Consider the following 18,901-nt stretch of genomic DNA (forward strand, 5'->3'; position numbering starts at 1 on the left):
AGACCACTGTGTCTAAGCTCTTCTAAATATCTCTTTAAATACTACAAAGGAAAAGTGTACAAGTGGGATTCTGAGGGGATGCTTCCTGCCAGTGGTTTCAATAAACTGGCCTGGTTTGCAACTGCTGATCATAGATTTCACTACACAGCTAACTTAGAAGAGGAAAATAAGCATCTGCAAGGAAGCAGAATGACTGTATTCAGCACATTCCTACACAGCAAGTGATGGCTAAAAAAACAAATATGGGGCTTTGGGTTATAGATTGCCTGCCCAGCACACATCCCCAATTTCTCTGCATCCCACCAGGGGTCACTAATACCACATTACAGACGTTCCTCAGTGGGGTAGGCAACTTTATTCTTTTATTAATCAGAATAATTTAAAAGTATTTACACACTGCACAGTCACTCTTTTATACAAACATATACTTACTAGTATATTCATGAACCACATCTAAAAGGTTTAGCAAGGACTGACACATTGTGGGGTTTCTATGCATGAAAATAAAATCTGCAGCTTTCTAAAAGACAGCCATGCCTAGTGTCTGTGAAAACCAGTGTTCCCTCTAAGCTCAAGTTCTCCTCAGAGACCATTCATGAGCTTCAAAATATCCACATTTAGCATTAACTTCAATTAATTAACCAAGCTCTCTTAGCTATGCTAGACTTCAAGAATGAACACATGCAAACAACATTTTCTCAAGAAATGCCACAGCAGAAACAAGAAAATGAAAACTTTTTAGAGGAAATACTACATTTCTGAAATATTACTTATTTGAAGGGCTCACAGTTCAACACTAGTATACATATACAGACACACACACTCATGGGATCCATGGACAGAGAAAGTTAACTAATAAATGGTACCTGTCTACTAAGTATGAGCATCAGTGCAGCAATGCTAGGGTTTATCCACTAGCTTTCAGCCATGAGATCTTTAAATTCAGTGCACCAATGAGGAAGTTCAGCCACACACAAAATAGGGAGAAACTCCAATACATTGTGAGAGATGGTGTAAGTGCTTTTCTTCTTCTGAAGCTTATGCTATGGAATTAGAATGTCAGAATTATAAAGAAGGTTCTGTGATTCATGTCTCTGCAGCATAAATGCTATGTTTAGAAGATGCAGAATTATCCAAGATGGTTTTCTGTGCTAATGGGAAGTGCTTCATACTCTCCCTCCACAGAAGGGAGGACCATTTGCTTAAGGGACAGAACAAGATCCCATTCTTAATGGTTTTAACTAGAGAACCCAACAAATTACCAATGATGTCATTACAGGAGAAGAGAGGTGCTGACCTCTACACTAATAGGAAGGATAGAAAAATAAACAATATATTAACAAAATTTTAAGTCAAGTAGGAGCACTGGGTATATGTACATGTGTATAATGCATAATTACTCAGATAAATGCATAAATATTGAAATACATAAAAATAAAGTTCTTTCTATTCAGGGACATTATAAAACATTTCACCAACTGCAAAACAAATAGATACAAAGAATACTACATCCAACATATATGAAAACAGTAACACAGTATATACAATCTGGTGGGTATCCCAAGATGAAGCATCCCTTCATATACACGGTATATACATATATACTCCTCTTTACTCAATATATTATGACAATATATATTTTAAAACTTTGTTATAGACAACACCCCCCCCACAAAAACACAGCAAAGATCAACCACACAAGTCCAGGACTGACAAAGAATTTGCTACCCTTGCCCACACCACCACCACTTTCATTGCTGGGAAAGATATGCCAGTGCTCTTTTCTGGGGTGCAATGCCTCCACATCCTTCAAGGCACTGTGAGCAGCAGCTGTGAAGTTAACATCACCAGTTGTGAGTAGGTCAAACACACATGAGTAAAAATAGATGTCCTTCACCAGTATCTTCTCATGGCATTTGGTGGTGGCAGTTTCCAGTGTGTACACTGACCAGGGATGAGTAGCACCTGCCTGGGGGAGTAACTGCCCCATCACAGACAATGGCAAGTGGCCGCTATCATCAATACGTTCACTTGAAGGGCAACCATTCACACACAGCTGCAGATCCTGACTCTCCTCGTAGGCCATAGCCAACTCTTGAGGCATGCGAATGGCCAGCGTTAAGTAGTGTCCAAGTTGGCGTATATACACTGTGGTTCCGATGTACCTGGCATGCATTTCAACATATTTGCCACCAACTTTTTCCACAATTCGCAAGCTCTTGGTGTTCCCATCGCTTCCACTTGTTGTGCCATCCACAAAAGCTGCAGGTAAGTCATCAGTCACTGCTTGATATACTTTCTGATCTGTACAGTCTTGGTATGATTTAAAGATAATAGTTATCTGGGGGTGGGGAAGAGAAAAAAAGAAGTTAGTGATCATGGAAAAAAAAAAAAGTCTCTCTTACTGGAAGAGTTGCCAGGATTAGCTGTGTACTAGTACTGTAAAAGTACTGATATGTTTAGTCACAACCATCAATACAACCACCAGTGAGACGAGAGATGCATTATCAGAACAACTAGTCAAATTACTGGTTACAGCTCCTGGATCCATTTGCCCTAGGAATTGGGAGATTTGACACTTCCAATCCACTGCTACTAGAGAATGTGCCCATGGAGAAACAAAACTAGACTGAAAAACACCCCAAAACATGCCTTTGAAGGGTGACTTCCAATGTAGAAACCAGAAGCCTAAACCAATTACTTGTTCTTTTAAGATTACAACTGGCCTTTTAAACCTTTATACTTATTAAATAAGCCATGATAGAAACAGTAGGTCCTCTGATCCTCTGGAAATAGTTAGGCTATTTGGCAGACTGAGTTTGAGGTGTCTAGTGACTTTTTCCAAAATAAAAAGTATAATGAAGAGTTGCATATAAATATTAGAAACAGAGATGCTTCTTCCTTTCCAGTTTCAGAGGGAAGGAAATTGTAACTTCTTGAAAAGGTCAAAGGGTATTTTGCACTAGAAATAGGGCTTCTAATCATCACTTTCATCCTTGACTGACTAAATCAAGACTACTTAGTCTATTATTTAAGCACTCTGATATAAGATTCAGAGTACTCCAAAGTACATTAGAAGATATTTTCAAACTAACATGACAATTTTCCTTAAAATCTACTTACTAGCAACTCCACGTGTTTTAATTTCAGTTAACCAGCACACTTCTGCACAACAGCTTTTGTTTCTTGCCCCTCTGCTTTGAAATAAGAGCTAGAGGTTTAACAGCTGGATTACAGACAATCTGAGTAAAACCTTGACCCTTATTAGCCCCACCTCTCCATACCAGTTGTAAAAGACAAGTCTTTCCTTCTAGCACCTCTTCCTTCTCCCATCCCAACAACTCCTCCAAATATGCAGGCATACACTAAACACTACATTATTTTTTTAATGTTTGGTTTGTCCCAGTTAGTTCATACTGTCAGTCTTTCTGTTTCTCTCTCACATACAGAAAGTACTTGCTATTTTATTTCCACATTTTCCCACTAGTGCTGTGGCATGAATTTTCCAATGTTTTTTCTTTGCTTTAATCAGTTACATAGCTAGCTTGAGACCAGCTATAGTCAAGCAGTCTGGTAAACTCCTATCTGTGGGCCACAGCTATGCTTGAAGGTCTCTGCCCCAAATCCAGACAACATTCAAGTATTTTTCCTTCAGAAGTTCAGTGCCTTTCTTGCTGTAAAGACAATCTCACATCACTATGCTTTGTGAAGTAAGCCCAGCAACCCAGAGAGAAGATATCTGAAATCTGTCAAGTGACTACTATGTTCTGCACATAATCCAGGGCCTCACATTCAGTAAATCAGGTCTTATATTCTATATAACACAGTTTTGATGAAACAGATTTCTATCTCAGCCTGCTTTGATACAGAAGCGTTACTACTTCCTTGAGAACGTTTGTGTTGCTCTGTAAGGGAAGAGTAATTTACATTCCAACAGAAATAAAGGTCTGCAAATCTGCTCAGCACCTGAACAAGCCTGCAGTTGACAATACAGATGGTTTTAATGAGACACAGAACTGGCTACTTGATTATAACAGTTAAGTAAGGGACCTGACAAGGCTTAACAGGAAGCAATAAGAGCAACCACCAAGCTCTTCTCTCCAGAATTCCTTTCTCTGAAAAAAGGAAATACACACAGTTTCAGAGACAAAGAGGGAGAACAGAGACCTTCACTCTAGGCAAGATCTGCAATAGTGTTGCACACTGAATGAGGGCTGAATGACTATTAAGTGAATGAAGGCCTCTATGTACCTTGCAAGGATGCTCCCAACAGGGAATCAAAGAGACCATTAAGACTTGCCAAGGTCACAGATCCATATTTAAACATTGTGGGTCAAGACATTAAGTTTGGATGTTGCATTTTCTGTCCTGTCACCCCCATCTAAAGGACAGGAAGGGAAGACGAGGAGGGGGAGTTGCCTTTCATGTGAGAGAGCAGCTGGAATGCATGGAGCCCTGCCTGGGGATGGATGAGGAGCCAACTGAGAGCTTATGGGTTAGGATTAAAGAGAGGACAGACAAAGGTGACATTCTAGGGTGTGTCTGCTATAGGCCACCCAACCAGGAAGAACAAGTGGATGAGGCCCTCTACAGACAGATGGGAACAGCCTCACGTTCACAGGCCCTGGTCCTCACGGGGGACTTCAACCACCCCGATATCTGCTGGAGGGACAACACAGCAGGGCATAAGCAATCTAGGAGGTTCCTGGAGCGCATCAACGACAACTTCCTCACCCAAGTGATAGAGGAGTTGACGAGGAGAGGTGCTCTGCTGGACCTCCTACTGACCAACAAGGAGGGGCTCGTTGGGGATGCAAAGGTCAAAGGCAGCCTTGGCTGCAGTGACCATGAGATGGCGGAGTTCAGGATCCTGAGGGGAAGGAGGGAGGAGGGTAAAAAGCAAGCTCACAACCCTGGACTTGAGCAGAGCAGACTCTGGTCTCTTCAAGGATCTGCTTGGAAGAGTCCTATGGGATAGGGCTCTGGAGGGAGGAGGGGTCCGAGAAAACTTTTTGATATTCAAGGATCACCTCCTCCAAGCTCAAGAGAGTTCCATCCCAACAAGCAGGAAGTCAGGCAAAAATGCCAGGAGGCCTGCATGGATGAACAAGGAGAGCCTGGCAAAACTCAAACACAAAAAGGGAGCATACAGAAGGTGGAAGCAAGGAGGGGTAACCTGGGAGGAATACAGAGACATTGTCCAAGCATGCAGGGATGAGGTTAGGAAAGCTAAAGCCCACATGGAATTGAATCTGTCCAGGGATGTCAAAGACAAAAAGAAGGGCTTCTACAAGTACATAAGTGGCAAAAGGAAGACTAGGGAAAATGTGGGGCCATTGCTCAACAAGACAGGGGACCTGGTGACACAGGACATGGAAAAGGCTGAGGTACCGAATGCCTTCTTAGCCTCAGTCTTTTCTAGCAAGACTGGCCTTCAGGAATCCCAGGTCCCAGAGACCAAGGGGAAAGTCTGGAGCAAGGAGGATGTACCCTTGGCGGAAGACGTTCAGGTCAGGGAATACCTAAGCAAACTGGACAAGTCCATGGGCCCAGATGGGGTGCACCCACGAGTGCCGAGGGAGCTGGCTGATGTCATTGCGAGGCCACTCTCAATAACCTTTGAAAGATTATGGCAACTGGGAGAAGTGCCTGAGGGCTGGATGGAAGCAAATGTCACTCCTATCTTCAAGAAGGGCAAGAAGGAGAGGACAGAAGGAATTACAGGCTGGTCAGCCTCACCTTGATCCCTGGGGAGGTGATGGAGCAGCTAATCCTGGGAACCATTTCCAGGCACATAAAGGACGAGAAAATAATCAGTCATGCTTGACCAACTTGGTAACCTTCTACAATGAAATGACTGGCTTGGTAGATGAGGGGAGTGCAGTGGATATTGTCTACCTGGACTTCAGGAAGTCTTTTGACACTGTCTCCCATAAGATCCTCATAGAGAAGCTGTTGATGTATGGGCTAGATGAGCAGACTGAGGTGGGTTGAAAACTGGATGAATGGTCGGGCCTAGAGGGTGGTGATCAGCAATGCAAAGTCTAGTTGGAGGCCAGTAACTAGCGGTGTACACCAGAGGTCAATACTGAGTCCAGTCCTGTTCAACATCTTCATTAATGATCTGGATGATAGGGCAGAGTGTACCCTCAGCATGTTTGCAGACAACACCAAATTAGGAGGAGTGGCTGATAGGCCAGAGGGTGGTGCTGCCATCCAGAGGGACCTTGACAGGCTGGGGAAATGGGCTGAAAAAATGGGGAAAAAAAAGGAGGTGGAATATTTTAAGCTACTGTTCCAATTAAAGGACACTTAACTATTATGAAGTTCTGAGTAGTTTTGAAATTAATCAATAATAGATGCTAGATGTTTCTAGAGTTACTTATAAACAGCGACCTTCTTGCTTAACCACATCTGAGAAGTACTTTCCTGAGTGATCTTGAGTTTCTCTTTGGAAATCCTCTAATGCTGAACTCTATCCTTTTTTTCCAGATTGATTTCCTCTTTATTTCTCTGTGCATGGAATTTGCATACCTTTCCTTCCCATTTTCTTCTCTGACACGAGATGGTAACTTGCCATGGTGTGGTCTGAACAGTAATGGAGTCTGACAAGGCATTATAAAAACCAAACAAACAAAAACCAATAACTTTGAGGTAGTAGGAAAGATGCGCAAAAGTGTGCCCATACAGCAACTCACCCAATCACTGATAGCAAGCACAGGATCATAAGCGATGCCATGGCTCTGGTGGACTGCCAGGGACACTTGGTGTCCAGGTCATCTGGCCGCAACAGCCAATTGTGCAAATGCCTTTTGAATGTGTGTAAGAGTCGTGCCGCCCCTTGGCTCCACCAATGGCAGTGTGATTTGAGAAAATCATACCTTACATGGATAACGTGGGCAGCATACTGCCTACGCTGCTGATGTTGGTCGGGAGCAGAGTGGTCAAGGGGAGGGTGTCGGCAGTCTGCCTATGCCAATGATGTCAGTCAAGGGACAGGGTGTTAAGAGGCAGGGTGTCAGTTATAGGCTAGGGTGTTATTTGGCAGGTTGTTAGCTATATAATAAGCTAGGTGAGCTTGGTATTCTGACACCTGCAGAGTATAAGTTACATAGTCAGAAGTTGAAAACTGATGCATCATGAGATGGGTACTGTAGAATCACCTCTATCAAGTATCAGTTGCGCTGGCATTTGGGAGGTGATTACTACAGCGTCTTCCCAATCACTAAGAGAGAGGCTGAGAAAGAGATTAGAATTTGGGGTTAGCATTGGCCTTATATCTAGTGGCCCCCAACCTGGGTTGGGGAGCAGCTTGACCATAACTGGGAAAATGCTTTACAACACAGTCTACAACCCCGTGATACAAAAGATAAACAATGACAATAGATAAGATAATTACAAAAGGTACAGCCAAAATCTTTTGTCAGCTACCCTGAGATCTGGGAACCAAGATCAAGGCTCTTCTCCCCTGTAGTGAGTTTGTAAAGCATATACGGCAGCTGGCAGGTAAAGCCTATTTAAGTACACAACATTAAACTCACATTCCCACATCTGAGAAAAACACTGCCACCTTTATTTATAACTTTATTCTCCTTCCTTCTGTCCCCAAGAAATCCCCAGAGGCTTTAAAGACAGTCAGATAGATACCACTGAGTACATGTGCATGCTCTTGCCTCCTTTCCACCCCCCAAATTAAGTTATTCAAGACACAAACTTCTGCAACAGTTTTCCAGCAGCCCCAGAGACAGAAAAACTGTTTAGTGCCTGATAAACTGCCATAGCTTGTCCTACAAAACAACCTCTAGTAAGGTCAGGCTGTCCTGAACACCAGGAAACAGAATTGTTTATCTTTACACCAATGAAGTTGGCAAATCATCAAAATCAGTACATTGCCTGTGCCCAGTAAGATATTGGTAGTTTTTCTGCATGTCCTGTTTTTCTTAGGAGACTGTCTGGAACAACACAGCACAGTGTAATCTAGCATAGCTTTGCACATACTAAATATGTTCATGACAGAATTAAATGAGCTTTCCTTATGGAGGAGAACTGTGAAAATGCTGAAGGCACAAGCACAGAGCTGAGATCACATCAGAGAAATGCAGACCTTAATTTTAGACAAGTCTGAGCTCCAAAACCAAACACAAGACCAAAGAGAGGTTATTTGCATCTTCTGCCCAGTACACAGGAATTCTATTAGAAGAGAAAAAATACAGCTTCCAGCAGAAAGTATCTTCTGCTACAGCCTCTGCCCAAGGAGCTAGCCTCAAAGTTACATTCACAACCTGTCTTCCAGCCAGGATGGTACCAACATCCCCTTCTCCAGAACTTCTATATCATCCATTTTAAAACAAACAAACAGCCTACTTGTTTTCATCACGCTATGAACTAGCCATCAGTTGGTTATGATCAAAAGTTAATTAAGAACTTTCAATTAAGACTGAAGTACCAGTTGGCCCCCAACCACTCTAGGTTATGAAATAAGTGTATTATTTCTCCCACTCTTGACTTTTATGAAGACAAGCAATCAGGAAAATACAGATATATAATAGATAAAACACATCAGAGGTAGATTTTAAAGTTGAAATACACTGAAAAGATCCTAAGGCAAAACCTGTCATATTTAACTCCAAGAGGTTTCAGTTTGCCCTAGCTCCAGATTGAATACTGCTCACAGGGGAGATTCAACAACTACCTATCTGGAGAGTCAATCATAAGTCATCTAGTTTAGGCACAGGCAGGTGGCTTTTGATATGAGAACAGAGCCATTGTCTTGAAGGCACGGGCAGGTCTCTGCCTTTTAGAAATATCCCAAATCCACAGAAAGTGCTTCAGCATCTACATTTTCAAGCTGTCCACAGCTACCTGCTGAACCATTTGACCAGTTTATGCCCAACTGTATGCCCAAGCACAGCACTAACTTACACAGGCCAGACTGATGCTTCCTCCTCCCCACTCTTCAATAATAGGAAAAAAACATTGCATTATAAGATATTATCAGCTCCACCTCACAGACAAAGCAGCTTTTGACTGAAGTCCTTCAACAAAGCAGTAACATGTACCTCTGAGAAATAAAGCCAAGTTCATCTTTACCTTGGGCAGGAAGTCTATAAATATGAAAAAATTAAATCAACACATGGTCAGTGTTCTGATGCTCCTGCTTTTAAGCAGCTGAACAATAACTGGAAAACAAGTGTTATAATATTATTTAAAGGAGAGTAAGTACAGGCTGTTCAGTCCGGTGATGATCTCCTACAAAAAATAGAAATCAGACTGCAGTAGAGATATCTAAGCTTTTTGACTCTGGGGAAAAAGAGCACTTACTTACCCAACATTTCACTACACTGCTAATACAACCTACTCCCGGGTTCAAAACTTTATGACCAGTAAACCCACTACAGTAAAAGCTCTGGGTTTTCCACCGCCTGTTTGTTTTTTCTTCTCTGCCCTCCCTTTCACTTTCAAGCAACCCACTACAAGACACCCGGATAAGAAAAGTTCCCTGTCTGTTTTCAATTACTGCAAACAAGAAGGAAAAGTTTTCCATAGGGAAGTACAAGCACCTCTGCCTTATTTGCTACTCAGGGACAACTGTGCTAGTGATATCCAGAACACCTGTAATTGTGATGAAAGACAAAGACTTTTTTGTGTGCATGCTTTATTTGGAGGGGAACAAACACACACCACCACTCCTATTTAAGGCATTCTACAATACCCTTCCTAACTGCTTCCTCTACAGCCCCTTGTAATAGCCATTAAGCCTCAGAAGATCCCCAAAAGACTGGGGAGCTCTACTTCTGTAGTTGGAGAAATCAGATACAGAGGTGCCAGTGACCAACTCAAAACTCATACTGGAAGTCTGTAAGAAAGGAAAAGAAAAGGAGATATTGAACTCAAGTCTCCCAGCTACTTAGTAATCCTTCATTCTCCATCTGAAAGGCCTTGGCATCCTATGCCAACAGGCATAAACAGATCAAACAAGCTCAAAAGAAACTAGCATTGCAAGTTTTAATTAGACCATAGAATATATAACAGCTTTAGTCACCGAAGAAACAGATGTCCTTACTATCAGCATCACAACTACACAAAACACCTACAAATTGCCAAGAGCATTTTGTGAATGAACACATCTTCCACAAGACATACCTTTTCAATTAAAGACTTAATATCCTGGGTAACTAATCTGTTGTGCCACTCAATATTTTTTTGTTTTCTATTGTACAATTTAAGGAATTAATGCAAAGACCCACACTCTTTCCATCCTTCTGCCCTAGAATTTCCACTTAGTGTGGGGACAGTCACAGATGCTGCAGTCTGATGCTTGTTTTAAAGCATCAATTTAGTTATTCTTAAATGTTTATGTGGTAATATTTATGGATGGGGGTGGGGGGGGGTTGGGGAGGAAGCTGTTTTGAGTTTTGTTTTTTTCTAAGGAAAGAAGCAATTTTCCAAAAGATGAGCCCAGCAGTTTTATTTTCCTCAAACTACTGCATGGAAGATTCTCAACCTACCACAACCCTTAACTGTTAAGGGTTAAGTAGTTTACTACTCTACTGTCTTGGCCTTCTACTTCTGTATGCATACACAGTGTTTAAGAACAACCCATACCTTATTTGTAGCAGTAGCACTGGATCCTGGGACCACAGGCACATTCGTCACTTGCACTGATAAGTAGTTATTGTCTATGAGAGGCCAAGCACCTTCCACTTTGCATGTCTGGAAGTGATCCTTAAAAGTTCTCAGATGAGGATCACCAAACAAGCCACAAAATAGGTAAGTAGGAGGAGAAGCCTGTTCCTCTCCCCGATGTTCTCTGGCTCCTGCGTGGCCACTGTAATTGCAGGGATCATGGGTCACTTCAGGGTTGGTAGAGGATGCGGGTCCATCCTTGGAACAATTTCTCTGGCCCATGAGGTCGCTGATTCCAAGCACTGCAGAATGGTAGACTAGATTTCCACGGCATACTTTGGAATTGCGATAGGTACAAGCAGCATATGCCCGCAGGGCCTTGCAAAACTCCAAATCAAAGCCATCAAGAGCAGAGTTTAGATGTGAAGTTAAGGACACGAAGTCTGTGGTGCACTTCTGGATTCGACAAGGTGTTTGAAGCTGGCAGTCAGCTAAGCACAAAATAGAAGGCAGAGAGAAATCAAGCAAACCTCTTCGATTGCAATATCCCCTTCCACATCCACAAGTGCTACAGAAAACATCTTAAAGAACTTACAGTGCTCACCCATTGGGGAGAGCATTCTGTAAGAGAGAAAAAGGGGTTGAGAAGGTGGGGGGGGGGGGGGGGGGGGGCAGACAGGTGGAAGATAGCAATACAGCCCATCTCTCTCAAAGGCTGAGATAACCCAAGCATGACTTGAATTTCATCTAGACAATAGCAAGTAATAGATTAAGAGCATTAACTCCTGGAAAAGAAATGCTGGACTCATAGTTGGCAAGTGATAAGCATAGAATTGTATCACCATCTTGTTAAGTTAAATCACTTAGTCAATAAGCAAGTCTTCATTTAGTCTTTCAGTGCTTTACATGACAAGTTACTGAACTTTTAAACAAAATCCTGTTCCAGAGAAGGATGTGATTAAGAAGTTAAGTGATACAGGTTTAGACACAAACAAACTGAATGAAGCAGAGATCAGTTTCTCTTCAAGAACATGGGGAAAAAAAAAGGGGGGGGGACAGGGGACACAATGGTCAGGGCCAGGCCATAAACTCTATTTGCTTTACTTCCCTGGCACTGCCATAGCTAAAGCTTCACTGCTTGCTTTCTGGAATTAAACAGTGAGAAAACCCACAGCTGTTTGAAGCTCAAGTTGCCAGCTAGGTAATCCAAACACTGCAATAGCACCTCTTACAGCATAATACAATAATGAGACAAGGGGCAAAAAAAAGCACCTCTCCCCACCAAAACCTGAAGTACTTATCAGATGTACGTAAACAGGTATGCAGTTCGGGTTACATAAAAAAAAAAAACCAACAAGACAAAAAAACACCACCCCCCCATACCAAACAGTTGCACCTTATCTGGTCACCTGATTTCTGCAAAGAAAACATAATTACTGTCCCAGCAAGCAAACTGGGATTTTTACAGCCCTCTCTTCCACAGCTCTCATGGTCACAACCTGAAATCCTTCCAGATTCTCATGGCAGTTAACACCAGTCTTAAGAGTTTAACTTTTACACAAAGCAACTCATGAGGGGTAGAAACAAAACAAACAAGGCTGCACAATGTATTAAAGGAAACATAGATGCACACATTCCACAGCGATTAAAACTAGGACAACAGTCAAATGATAAATCAGGTTCCCTCCCATCCAAAGAGCAGAAGATAGCCACAACAGCAAATGGAACTTCAAAAAGAATACTTGCAAGACTTCATGTAATAGCTGTTCAAGCACCAAAAACTATCCACTGAAAACATGCTGCATTATTTTGTTCCTTTTGACCAATAAAATTCACTGTGTATGTATTAATTTGTGATTTCAAATGGTCATAAAACAGATTTATAACAACACAAAAATACTTAGAGAAGCATATGGAAGTGTGAACAAAGAGAAAAGATATTTTACAGCTATTCCTTTCCCTCCCCTCAAATTCCTCTCTTTACACCATTTCCCATCTCTTTTTTTTTTGTGTGTGTGTGTCCTCAAAGTAAAATAGGGCTAAGTTCAGTTTGATTTTAACAGTCCAATTAAAATATTCCTAAGTTTCTGAGAAATGGGGGGTGAAAGAGGACTGAATAATAATGTTGGACCTTTAATTTTTAAAAGCAGTTGTTTTCTGCAATACACAGTGATGAGAGTATATTAGCAATTTCTCTGCTTATCCCCTAGCCAACCCTCCTGTGAGTCAGGACTCACATGACATACCCAGAACATCCAATCTGTGAATTTGGAAGGGCAACAGGTGTTTTGCCTATGATAGGTAGCTAAAGTAAATGTCCTGTCAAAATCCCAACACAAGAGTAGAAGCAGCCTTTAATCTACAGCCAAGCATGACCATGAAGCATATGAGTAAGCAATAAGTTTCTCAGTACATCTTTGTGCAAGTGATATGCAGCTTTGCTAAGAAAAAAGGAAAAAAGAAGAAAAGATTAAATTCTGTGTTTTAAGGTACATGATCACAAAGTGAAAAGACCTATGCCAAGCAAACTGACATAGACTACGCCAGTTCAGAGCCTGACTTTCAAAGCATCAGTTTTTTAAAATTATGATTAAATTATCACAAATCACATATAATTTAGTCTAGACGGGCAAGGCAAGTTATCAAATAGCAAAACAAATCTACCCATCCAAGCCCCCTTGCAACTTTAGGAAAATTCATTCTGCTGCTTTCAGTAGGCTCTTGGTATAGAGGGAGGGGGGAGGTGAAACAGCAATCTGACTAAATCCAGATGACCTAAACTTGCACTTAAACATACAATTTATTTCACTAAGGTTATAAATGTTTAAAAGCACTCAAGCTAAAGAGAAACACTTTCACAGAAGTAAAACCGATCAGATCACTTCTGAGTGAAAAATACTTTAGGCAAGCACTATCAGTATATCTTCCACCTTCTCCCCAGTTTCAAGTCAGGCAAATAGTTGTTACATCAAAAAAAAAAAAAAACCAACCCACAACCAAAAACCAGAAAAAAAGCATGTTTTCTCCAAGTCCTCTGGCTTGCTGCTGTACAGCTGCATGCTGCCCTGTTCCGCAATCACTATTTCCAGCGCTATATCGGTGTTTTCACACACGTATTCCCCCGTACAGCGCGCTTCTTGCGCGGACTCTCAAGAGCCATCAAGACGGTACAAACGCTGACACGTTTTCCTGAGGACACCGCTCACAAACTCCGCATCGGCCCGAGCCGCAAACACGCCAGTACGCGTACCCACCCCCTCCCTCGGTCCCGCCTTGTTAAAGTCTGAGGTACACGTACGCAGGTGGGTGCAGCCCCTTGTCGGGACCTGGCTCTGCGCATCGGACGCTCTGCGGCCGCGCATCGGCTCCTCCCTCCCCGGTCCACCCCCCATACCTGTGCCCAGCAGCAGCCCCAGTGCGGCGATGAGACCGAGGGCGGCGGACGGCAGGCGGCGTGGCCACTCAGCCTCGGCGGCGCAGGAAGGCGCTGCTCTCCCCATGCCCGTCCATGCAGGTCCCCGGGTTGGAGGCGGGACGGGGCCGCAGATGCCGACGCCTCCTCCTCGCTGCTTCCTCTTCCTCCAAAGGCGCAGGGACGGGCAAAAGCTGCCGAGCCACAGCGGAGCGAGTCAGCGCGGCACAGAGAGATAATCACAAAGGGAAGGAGCCAGTGAATGAACGAGAGAGGGCAGCAGCTCCGCTCCCACCTCCCATTGGCTAGCCACACCATCCAACAGGCCCCGCAACGTGCCCATAGGTCCGGCCCCACCCCACCCCACCCCCGCCGCACTAGAGCTGATTCAATAATGGGGAGGAGCCTTGCGGAAAAATACTTAAATACTGTCGCCCCCAGTGTCTTGCCTTGCGGAAAAAGCCCCTCCTTTGGCTTGGCTTGGCTAGGCTAGGCCAGGCCAGGCCCGGCCCGGCCCGGCCCGGCCCACTCCACTCCACCCTTCACGTAGCGCGCAGCAGCTCTGCGGTCGCGGGACGGTCCTGCGCGTCAGCCCCTGAACCCACGTGATCGGCCGCGTACAGCCAATCACAGCGGCGCCTGCGTTGGCGCGGGAGCCCGCAGCGGTGATTGGCTGCGCTGGCATCCACACGGAGGGGGACCGTTCCCCTCCGCCGCTGTGAGAGGGCGCCCGTGGCCCGCGCCGGGCGCGCTGTCGGGGGGGGGGGGGGGGAGATGGGCACCACCACCACCACCACCACCACACTCCGCGGGGCGGGGCGGGGCGGGGTGGGGCCGGGCCGGGCCGAGCGCGCCGTCTGGGAGGTGGGCAGCACCGCACCCCGCGGGGCAGGGGCTTCCCCCGGGAAGGAGGGGGGTGAAACTCCGTCTTGCGGGGGCCCCTTCCAACACAAGCTCGTAACAGTGTTTTTTAAATAGTAACTGGAGCATCTTTACCACCTATTCGTCTCCAGTTACAGTTGAAAGCAAACCAACAGTAGGACACCCCCCAAAAAAAAGCAGAATTAAATGAAAGTGGGTAAAAGTCAAACACATGCAAGAAACATTAATGGATTTTAAACAAACTGTGGTTTATTTTCCAGAAGATAGGTGTGATGCCTGAGCTGCTCCCCTGTGGACGGCATCTCTGTTTCCAGAAGTCAGCACAAGCCTCCTCTCGTACTGCTCACTGCACTGCGGGATGCAAAGCGTGTAAGCGACTGGCACCCCAAAACATGTTGTTTCCTTCCCTGTGGTACTCTGTCCGTGTAAGGAGGGCAGAAGTTCCAGCAATACACCCCTGGTAACTCGTACCCCACCATACCCAGGTACTCACATCATATTTGACTGTACAGTGCTGCGTGGCTCACTGGAGTCAAAGCTGTATCGTGCTCTCCTAGGGGATGGGACACTTTGCAAATTAGGACCTGCATATCAGATAAGTGACAACATGGACATGGCAAGCAGCCCTGGCATGGCGGCAAGGGCAAGGCCTGCAGGTGACTCTGCACCTGCGTTGTGGGATGTGCTGCTGTGGGTGCGCCAACCAGGAGGTGGCAGGCACAAAACGCATTTGGGGTCCCCTGCCAGGGCTGTGGAGGTAGCACATTTCCTGCCCACTTCCCTGCGGAAACTCGCACCATCTTTCCTCCCAAACATTAACCTTGTCAGGCGGAAACTCCGTGAAACCTCAACAGCTTCACTGATGTGCTGGTGTTAGTATCTTTTTTTTTTTTACTTCTTCCCGGCAAAACAAAGGCATTCACTATCATGGGTCACATTTTGGGTACTCCCATGCAGCCTGGTCTTATGCCGAGCTGCCGGGCCAGGGGCCTGCCTGTCCTGCCCTGCATGAGCGTGGAGGGCCCCATTGTGCCGCCTGTCCCGAGGAGCTCCCCGCAGGGAAAGCACGCTGCCAGCACAGCCCCCTGCATCACCTCCTTGGCAGTGCCTGGTGATGGCTGCCCTCTCGCACCCCTCGACTTCAAGAAGTGAACGTGACTGAGGCGCGGAGGAGGAAATACCTTGTGGTACCCCCGAGGGTGACATCTGTGGAAAGTCCTCCGTATTGAGAGCTGTTTGCTTTATTGGATGCAACCTGCAGTTTGCAAACTCATAAGTGAATCCAGATGTGTGCCTGAACACCTCAGCAATACTTCCCTTCCCTCTCCAGCCCCTGAGATCTCAGAGTCTCTGAGCACCAGGTTAGACTGCTTAAAGACAGGTGGAAGAAACTCAACCCAATGAACAAGCAAACGCGCAACCCCAAATGCAAGCCGTTGTCGTCCCCTCTCCCCCCGCAATCCCAGTTCAAACAACACAAGCGATTTACCCTGAGCATCCCCATCGCTGCGCTCGCATCACCGGCGGGGGGCAGGGCGCAGCGGGGCCGGCGTCGGCGAGCGGGCAGGCAGCTCCCAGACTGTCGGTCGGTCAGCTCCTGGGCCTCCCCGTCCGGGCATGGCAGCAGCGCAGGCAGCAGCCGGCATCGTGGGAGCGGCAGCGAGCTGCCTGCCTCGGTGCGCTTGCTCACTCATCTCGCTCTCTTTCCCCAGCACTGGCACAACAGGAAGGGATGTGCTTTTAATCATAGCGTGATCTTTCTGCCACCTATAGAAAACAATTGAAGAGGAGGGGAGAGAAGAAACAGGGAGCACAGGCAGACTTTTTCCAGTGGTGCGAGGATGCCGCCTCGCCTCACCTCGCGTGCCCCTGCCCTGCCTGCAGTTGGCACCTACCTGCCCACACCTGTACCGTCCGCTGGGCTGCCCCCAGTCTGGCCCCTGCCCCGCAGGAGCAGCCCCGAGCAGCCTCCTTCCGCTGCTGCGGTGGCTCCCTGCGCCCTCCCTGCCACCTTCCGGCTCTCAACTGCCTTCAGCCACAGCAGCAGCAACCGCAGGCAGCGTGCTGCCATACGGTAGCCGCCAACGCCCTCGTACTTATTTGGGTATGGGAGCCCGCTTGACAAGCCGCATACACAGCGCAGCAACAGCACCACCACCCCCCACGGTTTGGATTTCCCCCCTGCCAGGCTGCCCGCCGTCTCTTTTCCTTTCCGTTTCTGCTGTCAGGCTCCTGTTTACGCTGGTATCATGGTTTAACCCCAGCCGGCAGCTAAGCACCACGCAGCCGCTCGCTCACTGCCACCCCACCCCTGGGATGGGGGAGAGAATCAGGAAAAAAACCTCGTGAGTTGAGATAAAGACAGTTTAATAGGACAGAAAGGAAGGAAAAACAATGATAATGATAATAATAATATGACAATAGCAATACTAAAAGAATTAAACTATACAAAGCAAGTGGTGCACAATGCAATTGCTCACCACTCGTTGACCGATGCCCAGTTAGTTCCCGAGCACCGATCCGCCTCTCCCAGCCAGCTCCCCCAGTTTATATACTGGGCATGATGTCATATGGTATGGAATATCCCTTTGGCCAGTTTGGGTCAGCTGTCCTGGCGGTGTCCCCTCCCAGCTTCTTGTGCCCCTCCAGCCTTCTTGCTGGCTGGCCATGAGAAGCTGAAAAATCCTTGACTTAGTATAAACACTACTTAGCAACAACTAAAACCATCAGTGTGTTATCAACATTATTTTCCTACTAAATCCAAAACACTGCACTATACCAGCCACTAGGAAGAAAATTAACTCTGTCCTAGCTGAAACCAGGACAGTATCCACCCCTTATTCTATACCATCTACTTCATGTCCAGGTCCCACACTTTCCAATGCATTTTCAATTAATCACCACCACTTTTCCTGTCTTTTGATACATATACACACAGATATCATTCCCTTAATCTATAAGCCTTTACAATGTCCATTTAAAATGTTCGTTGAGTTCATTCAGTCCATGACTTTGAGCTCCATCTGTCATAACAGTCTGTCTGGGCAGGAGGGATGGTGTGAAGTCCACTCAGTTGGCCGAGCAGGTGCAGTGCAGCGGGCAGATGACATTGGGCGCAGCAGGAGGATGGTGTGTAGTGTTGGATTGTTGCATGCTGCAGTCAGTCCTGGTTCCATCACTACTGCACTTCCTTGGTTTTATCAAAGTTCATTCTTTATTAATTTAGATAATTCTTACTGTAATACTGTTGATATAGCATATAACAACTATAGTAATGATGACATACAGTGGCAGGGTTATATAGCAATTAACATCATACAATTTAATTCACTGGCTGTTCTCACCTAAAATCAAATCCCCTTGAGGTACACATCGGACTTCCCCATCCTTCCACATCACCCACCAAGTGCACCCAGGTCCTTGAGCAAAAGCAATCCCACGAATGGGTTTGCCTTTGCCTGAGGCAGGAGTAACCCAGACTGTCTTCCCTAGCATATTTTTCATGCGCACCACAGGAACTTTATCCCCTTCTACAGTATGTAAAAGTTCTGATTGGGTGGGGCCAGCCCGATTGGCAGATCCTCTAGTGTTGACTAACCAGGTGGCCTTTGCTAAATGTGTATCCCAATGTTTAAAGGTCCCACCACCCATTGCTCTCAATGTAGTCTTTAACAATCCATTGTATCGCTCGATTTTCCCACAGGCTGGTGCATGATAGGGGATGTGATACACCCACTCAATGCCATGCTCTTTGGCCCAGGTGTCTATGAGATTGTTCCGGAAATGAGTCCTGTTGTCTGACTCAATTCTTTCTGGAGTACCGTGTCGCCATAAGATTTGCTTCTCAAGGCCCAGGATAGTGTTCCGGGCGGTGGCATGGGGCACGGGATATGTTTCCAGCCATCCAGTGGTTGCTTCCACCATTGGAAGCACATGGCGCTTGCCTTGGCGGGTTTGTGGGAGTGTGATATAGTCAATCTG

The 18,901-nt window shown here is 45.6% G+C and overlaps 1 protein-coding gene and 1 long non-coding RNA gene across 2 annotated transcripts; both read right to left on the reverse strand.

The window, feature by feature from the left end:
* Positions 1-340: 340 nt before the first annotated feature.
* On the reverse strand, positions 341-14,150 carry LOC127029274 (repulsive guidance molecule B-like). The gene is made up of 3 exons (XM_050914841.1): positions 14,021-14,150; positions 10,606-11,117; positions 341-2,341 (listed from the first exon to the last, which is right to left on the reverse strand). Exons 1-3 carry the CDS (start codon positions 14,124-14,126, stop codon positions 1,652-1,654), a joined length of 1,308 nt encoding a protein of 435 aa, XP_050770798.1. The 5' UTR covers positions 14,127-14,150; the 3' UTR covers positions 341-1,651.
* Positions 14,151-15,173: 1,023 nt separating this feature from the next.
* On the reverse strand, positions 15,174-16,573 carry LOC127029275 (uncharacterized). The gene is made up of 3 exons (XR_007768165.1): positions 16,410-16,573; positions 15,414-15,473; positions 15,174-15,271 (listed from the first exon to the last, which is right to left on the reverse strand). It is a non-coding gene; the product is annotated as an uncharacterized LOC127029275 (long non-coding RNA).
* Positions 16,574-18,901: the final 2,328 nt, after the last annotated feature.

This window comes from Gymnogyps californianus, unplaced genomic scaffold (assembly GCF_018139145.2).
Source record: "Gymnogyps californianus isolate 813 unplaced genomic scaffold, ASM1813914v2 HiC_scaffold_89, whole genome shotgun sequence".
Taxonomy (NCBI): Eukaryota; Metazoa; Chordata; class Aves; order Accipitriformes; family Cathartidae; genus Gymnogyps; species Gymnogyps californianus.